We start from the raw sequence: 12,062 nt of genomic DNA on the forward strand, positions 1-12,062 counted from the left end.
GTGATGAAGACTAAATTTTTAACAATTCATTCCAAACCATTTTTTCAAAATTAGTAATTTTTTTTGCAAAATTTTAATATTTGTAGCGGTTTTATAATAGCTACAAAATGCAAATAAACTGCTACAAAATGAATTAAACCACGACAAATGTTACCGGTCCTCTATAAATACCCCCGCTCTCCTTCTCATTTTTCACACATCCTCCACCTCTCCTGCTCTCCTTTGATTTCTCTCATCTAAAAATCTCTCATTCTCTCCTCTGATATTCCTCCTCCCATTTTTAAATTGTAAGTTTTTTTAATTGTTTATTTACTTTTATTTTCTCATATTATTTAATTTTAATTCACTAATATTTTTTTTTTCATGCAGGATTTATTTACTTTTATTTTCTACTCTTTCTAATTTATTTCTTATATTCATAAATAACATTTCAAATTTTTTTTTGTTTATAATTATAAAATTGTAGATCTTCGAATAATATTTATTTAATACTTAAAATATTAGTAAAATTTCCTTATATAACAAAAATTTGAATAAAATTTAATTAACAATTTGATTTCACATTTAATTTCAAAATTATAATTGCAAATCATATTTAATTTATTATATTTTATCTTCAAAATTTGACTAATTTCTTTTTTTTTAATTTCAACATAACATTTGAAGCGGTTATAAAACCACTACAAAAAAATAAAATTAAATAATATTTTCACATTCACAATTGTTTATAACCGCCGCAAAATCATCTGGGTGGTGCCATTTTTTGAAAATTTTACCATTTGCAGTAGTTATATAACTGCTACAAATTTTGCCGCCAAATTTAATTTTTGATTCCTGCCAAATGAAATCGTTTGCCTACACTTAGTAGCGGTTTCGTTAATCACTACAAAATTTCAAATTTCATTTTCCGCCTTCCCACATGCATGTGTAGCAGTTTTTTGACCGCTACAAACTGTCTCAAAGTGATCTCATTCATCATGTTATTAGTAGCTACAAATACTGTAGCGGTTTTGGTATCATGCGCTACGGTTCATCTTAACCACTACAAATCCCTTTGCATCGATAGCTTTTGTGGCGATTGTCAGAACCACTACAAGTTTTACTTGTAGCAGTTAAAACCGCTACAAATCATCTTTGTAACCTCTACAAGTTACCCCTTTTTTTTTTAGTGTTCTGGGACTTATTTTGTAATTATTTTTCTTCTTTGAGACCTCATTGTAATTCTCCTTAAATCATTCCGCCTTCAATGAAAGCAAGCGTCATTTCCGTCGTGCCTGTTTGGTGGAACGGAGGGGCATGTTCTTCAGTCATTTTTGTTTGTTCGCCTCAATATAAAGGTGTGATGTCGAGGAAGCATGAAACATGTAGTTGATCATTGGCTTCCTCTTCCTTTTGCACTCTTGCACTGTTCTGTGTTAATTTCTTTTTGTTGTTTTGTCACCTTCTTGTCTTGCAAGAGGAGTTCATTTAATCCTAGGAAGTACTGCTTCCTAGTTACAGAGGGGCTGCGAAATATCTCTTAAGAACGGTGTCCTTACCACGCGACTGAAACCATACAATTATTCACTATTGCCGCCAATAATTAGCACATTTCCTATTTCAAACCCTAGAATAATTAATGAGTCCCGATCCAGCTTCAGACTTTTGCCACTTTGGAGGAATTGATGATAATTTATTAGTGCCCTATTTGGTATCACGGAAGAGCTTTTAATGGAAGTTGAAGTAGAAATGATTTCTAAAATTTGTTTATGTCAATGAAAGGAGACATTATTTTTAATCAATATCTGTATTTATATTTTTCTTGTGACAAGATCATAATACACTTACCTTTGAAAATACAAGTGTGTAAGGCCTTCCTTTAAAATTTAAAAAAAAAAAATTAGTGGAATGGACGACTCAAGTTTGAGAAGGAAGAGAGAGAGCCGCAACAGATTTGTGGCAGCCTCTATGCTCGTCTCATCCACACAACTGACGGATTGGGAGACCCATCACAACAAAACCTAATTATATTTAGGCATATTTATATATTAACTCAAATACTCACTGAATTTTTTAAAACAGAAACATCTTGTTGAAATAAATTTGAAGTTATATTATATGAAAAAATAATATTGGTAAACGATATAATTTACTTTAATAAGCTGATTAAACATAACAATGACTCCTGTATAGGTGTTTTGTGATGTTTGCTATAATTTTTGAAAAATGAAACGCATGTTCCTATACCCGAATGATTGTAAAATGGCTTATTATCTTGTTAAGGCATAGTATTCTGAATCATAAGAAGTAATTTATTGCATAAACTTGTAATTTAAAATTGAAGGTGATTGATTTTGGGGATGAAGGTGCTCGTATTGAAAGATGTATATTGGTAAGTATTTCAAAAATATATTCTTTTACATTTGTTTGCTCAAATAACAAATTAAAGTTTTTCATGAAAACTAATAGGTTTAGCTCTGAATACAAGTGAAGTGATGTGACTATTGCTATTAATGAATCCTTATTTTATTATATAATTTTATATTCATTTTAGGAATTGTTTTGCAATATTATTTAGATATATTTGCAGCAATTATTGGAAAAATATGATAAAGGTAATTACATAAAATAATTAATAAAAATGGATTATTTGCCATATGTTTTTTTATAATTTTTTTAAATAAATTTATCTATATGAATGAAATATATTTCTTTGCTTTGATCACAACATATTCTAAAGAAGTTCGTAGGCTAAAGCTAAAGGTATGGGCATTTGGCAAGAGGCCTAGATGTTGCTAAACATTGGTGATAGACCCAGACCAAGAAAAAAATGCAGGTGTTGGAGAACTTTTAAAGTTTAAGGCTTTAAAATTGCATTTGGGTAACTTATAACATGGTTTGAGCTAATTTATGTTAACTTATCATATGTACTCTCATATTGGACTTCCCAGATTATTAACCTTTTAATTATATTAATTTGTGCAGCGATTATATTTAGCCAATGAAGATATTCAATGCCCTCCAATATCTCTTCTCTAATGAAATATAATAGCTAATCAAAATCGTCGGCAAAAAAAAAAAAACTATTCAAATTAAACAAATTACCTCCTCTTGAACTTCACCCCAACTCATAATATGGTGGTATGATCTAATGAGAATAAGCAAGACAAATAATTTATTGCAAAATTTGCAATCTCTCCCCCCCCCCAAAAAAAAAAGATGACTATTTTTTGGATTGGAGGTGGTTGGTCCAATAGTTATATTGGCAAGTACTTAAACAATTTTTCCTTTATCATTTATTTATTATACAATAATTTTAAGTTTTTCATGAAAATTATATGGTTTTAAATTTGAGTATCAGTGAACTATTGTTAGTTGTCACTTGAACAAAGAGGTTCTTAAAGTGAACGAGGTGAAAAATGGACGCTTTCAATTTTACTTGTATGAGATCCTATCCTCGATCTCGTTGATGAGAAGCATCACTTTTGAAAAATAAAAGCAACCATTAAAAATCATGTATGAACATATTTTTAACCCAAAAAAAAACAAAAGGACGATTTGCTCTCAAGTCTAAACCCCATAAAAATAATAAGAACATAAACATAAAGTACACATTACGATGATCTACCTTTATATCACAAAACATGCAGACATATCACAAATCAACACAAAATAAAGATGCCTAAGCTAACAACTTTAGGATCATCCCAATCACAGATTGATTATTTCAAGGAAATTGAACAGACACGATTCCCTTACCTGCAACAACAAATCCAAAAATGAGATGCAGCAAAAATAAAATATTAAATAAGAAAATCAAATTGGTTTTTATGTGTGCAAATCAAATCAAACCAAAAGTATTATATTTAGACGATGTTGTACTCACCATAAAGGAAAAAAGCTTTTGACGGAATTTAGTTCCCTTGCGACATCAATTACACTCATCCTTTCATGAGGTGATTCTTTTGAACATGTAAGCCCAATCATAAACAAACAATGCAAGCATTTCTCAACATTACTTGGGATTTGCATCGTGTTCTCCGATATGTCTCCTGATGCTACCACTGCTTCTTCTAATTCTTGTGGAAAAATAGTTGGGCTTACAACTTCCAAAAGCTTCTTTGGAAATGCATTTTTCACATATGTTTGAAGATTGTGACCATCTTTAAACATTTCTCCAGTGGGTCTTCTTTTAGTCAACATCTCTAAGACGAGAATGCCAAAGCTATACATGTCACCTTGTGTTGATACCTCAGAACCTATTCCATATTCTGAAACATTGTAAACATATCAATCCTCTTAATTATATATATGATCATTTGGATGAAAATGAAAAAAAAAATTGAATTAGAAAACGTAATGGATTGCATGACCTTATAGTAAAAAAGTTTCATTAAATGATACCTGGAGGAACATAGCCAATAGTACCCTTTATTCCAATTGTGCTGCTTTGCTCATTAGAGATGGTTTCAACAGTTGATAGCAGTCTTGCCAATCCAAAGTCACTCAAATGAGCAACCATGTTGCCATCAAGAAGAACATTGCTGGGCTTCAAATCACAATGAATTAGAGGTTGCCCGTATTCATTATGAAGATAGTTTAATGCAGACACAATGTCGATAAGAATATCTAGTATTTGATCAAGGAGCAAAAGTCTTGGATGATCTAGATTCTCTGTTCTAGGATGCAACCAATTTTCCAAGCTTCCATTCACCATATACTTATACACTAGAGCCTTAAATTCATGGCCCTTGTAATCTATGCCAGAGCAGCATGTTATAACTTTTACTAGATTTCTATGCTTTGCATTTCTAAGTGCATTACATTCAGACACAAAACTCTTGTGAGCTCCCTTTTTTTGAAAGTTGATGACCTTTATCGCAACAACTTCATTGGATTCAAAACTTCCCTTGTATACAGAGCCAGAGCTCCCTGACCCTATCAAGTTGTTGATAGAGAATCCATCTGTGGCATTATGCAAACTTTGATATGATACTTTGGAAATCATGTCAATTGTTGCTGAATTTGAAGAAGATTTCTTGCTTCTTTTTTTCCCATGATAAATAGCAACAACAGATGCCAGAAGCAAAAAAGCAACCACACAACATATTGATATGAACAACTGGAAATTTAGATGCTTTCGTTGTCCAGTAGATTTGAGAGGGCATGGTGGCAGCTCCAACTTTGATATGCCTCCACAAAGCTTCTTATTCCCCAAAACTGATATTGCACTTGCATTGCTGAAAACGCCTTTGCTTGGTACTTCCCCATCAAGCATGTTGAAGGAAACATTTAGGTACCCCAAGAGAGCAATATCTTGCAGGCCTTTTGGAATTGATCCAGACAGGTTATTTTGTGACAAGTCTAGATGTCTTAGAGCTTTCAATGAAGCCAAAGATGAGGGGATGGTTTCTTGAAAGAAATTTCCTTGCAAAAAGAGATACTCTAAGCTTTGGCAATCTCCAATGGCTTGAGGAATTTTTCCAGAGATATGGTTATGAGAGGCATCCAATTTACCAATATTTTTTAAGTTTCCAACCTCACTAGGAATTTTGCCACCAAAAGAGTTATGGGACAAGTTCAATAAAATTGATAGAGATGAAAGAGTAATTAGCTGGACTGGTATGGCTCCACTGAAATTGTTTTGTGACAGATCAAGACGTTGTAAACTCTTACAATTACCAATAGTTGGAGGAACCTTTCCTTTGAACATGTTTCCCGACAAATCTAGGAGAAATAACTGAGTGAGATTACCTATGAAATGTTTTATTTCTCCAGAAAATTTATTTCCCCCTAAAGCCAAAGATTGCATATTTTGAAAATTCCCAAAAGTAGTTGGGATGAAGTCAGTGAAATGATTCATCTCCATATTTAGTGATGTTAGGCCAACAAGGTTTCCTAATGAAGCAGGGATTTTGCCAAATATTTGATTAGAACCAAGAACAAGCATTGTGAGTTGGGTGGACAAATTGCCAATGGCATCAGGTAAATGGCCCCCCAAGTTGTTGCCGGGTATTACTAATTGTCGCAATTTACTGCAATTGCTCAAGGAATATAGAAACTCCCAATCTTTAGAAGAATTACTTCCCAAATTATTAAAAGACAACTCCAGAAATGAAAGGTCATGCAATTTTTCAAGATTTGGAATTAGCCCTGAAAAGCTATTGTCTCCCACAGATATTATTTCAAGCTTAGATGTGTTTGCTAAGGATGCTGGGATAGGACCTGAGATTTGATTTACTCCAAGTGTCAAAACTTGGAGATTAGGGAGGCTATTGAACATGTTGGATGGGAGGGAGCCATTACAGTGATTGCCATTAAGTCCAATATGGGTGAGGGATGACAAATTGTATAGAGAGGAAGGAATTGGCCCAGAAAGCTTGTTTACATCTAATAAAAATGCTATCAAATTTTCCAAGCGTCCTATTTCTTTAGGTATATTCCCCTCCAGATTATTCATAGAAAAATAAATAACTGTAAGGGAAGACAAATTCCACATGGACATTGGGATTTGCCCAATAAAATTGTTTTCAAGTAAATATAACCGTTCCAGGTTATGGAGATAGCCAATCTCCATGGGTATTTTGCCAGCAAGATTATTTCTACCAAATGATAAGTACCTGAGTTTAGAGCAACTCGTGATGTTGACAGGAAATTTTCCGGTCAATGTATTATTGAGGAAAGAAAGTAACCGGAGCCGGAACAAACGACCCAAATCCTGTGGGATTTCTCCGAAGAAACTGTTGTTTCGAAGAATGATAGTTCTAAGGAAAGAGAGATTGCCTATGAAAGGTGATATAGAACCACTCAATTGATATCCTTCTAATACCAACCGTGTAACTCTGCGAGGCTCATTGCCACAAGTGATGCCATGCCAGTTGCAGAAGTGTGTAGAAAAATTCCAAGAGTCCAATATATGACTTGGATCACTGGATATTGATTCCTTGAATTTGAGCAAGGACAAATGATCAGTCTCATTATCCCATGAAGAAGTTACTAGGCAAGGTCGAAAGATCAAAGTGAAGAAGAGAAACAATTGAAGGCATTGGGACCAAAATGAAAGAAACAAGGGAGAAAAAGGCTTCATTTTGTTGAGAAACTCAAAATCTACTAGAGCGCTTTGTAAGGCAAAGATATGCAGACTTGTAATTCCTTGATCTTAATTTAAATAGTTTCAAAGTCAAAGTCAGTAGAACATTGCCCGCTGCTTCAGCCTAGTATTAATTTTCTAGTTTATTTATTTTTGTTTAAAAGCAATTGCTACCTCGTATACTTAATTGTTTTAGGGGTTTTGTGTGTTAATTTACAAATTTTATTAATAGATTGACTTTACCAGATTCTCCCATATTAGGAAAAAAGAAAAAGAAGTAATCCTTGTTGCAGCGCTGAAAATTGTGTTCGTTAATATGCGATGTTATTATTAAAAAAAATCACAGTAATTTATTTTTTTATTATTGTAATTGAATTTTTATGGCTTTTAAACCATTTGGTTCTTTCATGTGCTCATTCGTTGAACAGCCAAGTCCAATCCTACATAAAGAACATAAGCATTTTGTGAATTGGCGATTCTCTAAAAAAAGAATAATAGATGGATTCATGCATACAAATGAAATAACACAATTATGAACTTCATCAGATTCTCCCATAGTTTTAATAATAATAATAACAAGTTAAATTATTTTTTGCTCAATAATTACATGCACGGGAGCAATTAAAAGTCTAAGTAAAAAAAAAAAGAGACTTGAACAAGAGTTTTTGCACATATAACACGCAAACACAGGTCCCACTCTGTCATTTGGAAAATTCAAAGAATCCCATCAACATATTATTTTAATGGACAAATTAGTCTAAGAACCATATTGCACCTAATATTGACCCTGTTTGCCATCATGATTGAAATTACTTATAAACAAGTTTAATGTAAACTAAGACAAAACTCCTCTCACATATTTATCTCATATTCCATAAATTATGATTAAAAAACTACTTATAAGCTATCCCAAACAGGCCCGAAAATGATGGGTGGTGGGATTTTAGCTACTGTCTTTTTGAAAATCACCTCATACAAAATTCTACATTTCCTTATGACGACAAAGTTTGTCCAAAGCCAAGGTCTTGCAAATCCTAGTCAATCTTATAATATTTGCTATGTTCTTATCAAGGAGCAAGCCCCCCAAAAAAAATATAAATTTCAAAATTATAAATAACTCTTGTTTATTATACTTTAATAATGGGACTAGAAGAATCCGCAACTGAGCTAAATGGGAAAGCCAACGGAAGCGACAATCTTGCTAAATAGAACATTTTGATTTCTTTGAGTTTTCATATCAGATCTTCATGTTGCAGAGACATTGAACAAATTATTTTTTGCTCAATAATTACATGCACGGGAGGAATTAAAAGTCTTAGTCAAAAAATATGAGACTTGAACAGGAGTTTTTGCACATATAACATGCAAATGTAGGTTCCATTATGTCTTTTGGAAAATTCAAAGAATCCCATCAACATATCATTTTAATGAACAAGTCAGTCAAAGAACCATATTGCATGTAATGTTATTTTAATGATGGGTGGTGGGGTCTTAGTTGCTGTCTTTATGAAAATCTTCTCATACAAATTCTACATTTCCTTATGACGACGAAGTTTGTCCAAAGCCAAGGTCTTGCAAATCCTAGTCAATCTTATAATATTTGTTATGTTCTTATCAGGGAGCAAGCCCCAAAAAAATATATGAATTTCAAAATTATAAATAAGTCTTGTTTATTATACTTTAATAATGGGACTAGAAGAATCCACAGTTGAGTTAAATGGGAGAGCCAACGGAAGCAACAATCTTGCTAAATCGAACATTTTGAGTTCTTTGAGTTTTCATTTCAGATCTTCATGTTGCAGAGACGTTGAACAAATTATTTTTTGCTCAATAATTACATGCAAGGGGGGAATTAAAAGTCTTTGCCAAAAAACATGAGACTTGAACAGGAGTTCTTGCACATAGAACACGTAAACGTAGGTTCCACTCTGTCTTTTAATTTGGAAAATTCGAAGAATCCCATCAAAATATTATTTTAATGAACAAGTCAGTCTAAGAACTGTATTTTAATGATGGGTGGTGGGTCTTAGTTACTGTCTTTTTGAAAATCTTCTCATACAAATTATACATTTCCTTATGATGACGAGGTTTGTCAAAAGCCAACATCTTGCAAATCCAAGTCAATCTTATAATATTTGTCATGTTCTCATCAGGGAACAAGCCCCAAAAAATATATATAAATTTCAAAATTAGAAATAAGTCTTGTTTATTATACTTTAATAATGGGACTAGAAGAATCCACAGCTAAGTTAAATGGGAGAGCCAACGGAAGCAACAATCTTGCTAAATCGAACATTTTGAGTTCTTTGAGTTTTCATTTCAGATCTTCATGTTGCAGAGACGTTGAACAAATTATTTTTTGCTCAATAATTACATGCAAGGGAGGAATTAAAAGTCTTCGTAAAAAATTATGAGACCTGAACAGGAGTTTTTGCACATATAACAAGTAAACGTAGGTTCCACTCTGTCTTTTAATTTGAAAAATTCGAAGAATCCCATCAAAATATTTTTTTAATGAACAAGTCAGTCTAAGAACTATATTCTAATGATGGGTGGTGGGGTCCTAGTTACTGTATTTTTGAAAATCTTCTTATGCAAAATTCTACATTTACTTATGACGATGATGTTTGTAATAAGCCAAGATCTTGCAAATCCTAATCAATCTTATAATATTTGTTACTCCCTCCGGTCCTAAATATAAGACGCCCATTTTATAGTGTAATTTACACTACAAAATGGGTCTTATATTTAAAACCGAGGGAGTATATTTTTATCAGGGAGCATCAAAAAAAAATATAAATTTCAAAGTTATATATTTTAAAATTTTACAGGATAAATCGAACATTTTTTTATTTTGCAAAATCGAACTTTTTTATTTTAAAATTTTAGAGGTTTTTTTTTTGACATCTTTTTCTTTTAATATTATCAAATAATATTATTCTTGCTCACCAAAGAACTTGAAGAAAAACACATTTTTATGACAACATAACCCTACCCACCATCTTCCATTGCCTCCCCTCACCGAAAGTTCATGAATTCAGATAGTATATCCATCTCAATTTCAAGAATGCTAAACTCAAAATCAGATTTGCAAGAAGCCAAGGTCTTGTGAAATCCTAGTCAATCTCTTAACATAATACTCTTTATATTTTTAGTTCTTATAGTTTTAAATCGTGATTTTTCTTAAGGACTTAGTATGAGCTTAAAAATGCCAACTTGACTAGTGCCATTAAGTACGAGAACCAAAACTAAAACTCATAAAAAAGACAATAATTAAAATCAAAACTTGTTAAAAATGTGTTCACCAAACCCAGTTGTCTGCTTACTTATTAAGAAGGCTTAACGTCGTCAATGATCAGCTTTCTGTTTTCACTATATCACCATAGTTAGAGTTAAGTTTAAACATGAGTGACTTTTAATAGGGAAAAGAATGAAAAGAGATCATCCCAACACAACAGGGACCAAACGAATTTTGATTTTTGGTCCTTATACTAAATGACATTAGCTCAAGCCAAATGATAATATAGAAATAAAAAATTATGATTTGAAACTATATAGGAAGCAATCCAAATTCATTCCTCGCCTACATTTTTAATAAATTCTTCATCAGGATATGATACCTAATTAGAAATTTTTGAATGTTGTTGAATGACCAGAATGTCTCTCTTTAATTAAAAATAAAAATTGATTATTTTATCCTTCCCAAGGGGTTTATCATCCCTTCCAAGTGGTTTATCATCTCTTATTATTAGTATTTAGACAAAAAACACATAAATGATTTTTCAGTGTTTGAAATGTATATATAACTAAAACGGTCAAAATATTTACCAAAACATTTTAAATTACAATATAAGTAGACTTTAAATAAATATTTTTATTTTTAATTTGTAAATATTTATTTTGATATTTAAAATATTTTAACTACAAAAAATATTTAATATTAAATTGTTATAATTTGTTGAATCCAACATTGCTAATAAATAAAACTAATGTAGATGATAAGAAATGAAAATAAAAAATATTTATTTAAAGGATACTTATATTTCTAATTTAATATTTTTATCAAAATATTTAAATGGTTTTGGTTGTATATACAAATTTTAAACAATATAAAACTATTTATATGTTTTTTTTTACTCAAAAAATGATCATAAAAGATGAGGATCACTTGGAAGGGGTAAAATAATCATTTTTTTTTAATTAGAGAGGGACGTTCTTGTTATTTAACAACATTCAGAAATTCTTAATTTGATCTTATTGTGTGATTAATGATTTGTTGAACATAAAGGCCTGAATTTGGATTTAGATATTTGGCTAGATTTATTTGGGATTATCCCAATATTAAATGCAGACAGAAAATGGAGAAAATTGAAAATCAAACAATACACAAAGCTTGAGATAAATCAAATTATTCACAATACAAATACTATTTATGATTTCTAAACAACTTCTGAGATTGTTTATACCATAATTTTTTTTTTTTTTTGGTGCCACTTCCACCTAAAACTAGAAGGCCTTGAAAAATTATATCTAATACTCCTCATATCCTTAAGGTATGATCTAATTAGGGAGTTGATGTTAGTCATACATGTAAAACATATTTCAAATATTTATTAATTTTTTTAAATTAATCCTATTGATATTTCCTTAACAATATAATAATCAAGTAGGAGAGGGAGAAAGAGAATAAGAAAAATGAATAGAATGTTTTAAAAAAATTATTGTATTAACTAATTTAACTGATATATTTAATTTACTCAAATTAATTAATTAAGTCTTATATTTAATTTACTAAAAATGTAGAGCCCTAGAGCATCAAGTGATGAAGACCATATTTTTCACCATATTCTGTACAACTACAAATCTCTCTAGCTTTACTATTCATAGGTTCATTGTTCTAAAACATAAATCATCTGCATCATTAGGTCACCAGCTCATAAACAAGGGATACTACGACAATAAGTTGATAACTAACATATTTAATTTATGGCTT

At 31.3% G+C, this 12,062-nt stretch overlaps 1 protein-coding gene across 1 annotated transcript; it reads right to left on the reverse strand.

Moving 5' to 3' along the window:
- Positions 1-3,734: 3,734 nt before the first annotated feature.
- Positions 3,735-7,066, reverse strand: LOC114725969 (probable LRR receptor-like serine/threonine-protein kinase At3g47570). Its single transcript, XM_028912525.1, has 3 exons — positions 4,384-7,066; positions 3,866-4,250; positions 3,735-3,738 (listed from the first exon to the last, which is right to left on the reverse strand). The coding sequence occupies exons 1-3, from the start codon at positions 7,064-7,066 to the stop codon at positions 3,735-3,737; spliced, it is 3,072 nt and encodes a 1,023-aa protein (XP_028768358.1).
- Between the last annotated feature and the right edge of the window lie 4,996 nt (positions 7,067-12,062).

Source organism: Neltuma alba, unplaced genomic scaffold (genome assembly GCF_004799145.2).
Source record: "Neltuma alba isolate B1F8T4 unplaced genomic scaffold, ASM479914v2 tig00012316_pilon, whole genome shotgun sequence".
NCBI lineage: Eukaryota > Viridiplantae > Streptophyta > Magnoliopsida > Fabales > Fabaceae > Neltuma > Neltuma alba.

Bases quoted from the DNA above. Each gene is read 5' to 3' on its own strand.
- LOC114725969 (XM_028912525.1), bottom strand. From the start codon at position 7,066: ATGAAGCCTTTTTCTCCCTTGTTTCTTTCATTTTGGTCCCAATGCCTT. The intron at 4,251-4,383 runs GTATCATTTAAT...ACAATGTTTCAG, and splicing joins TATTGGCTATGTTCCTCCAG to AATATGGAATAGGTTCTGAG.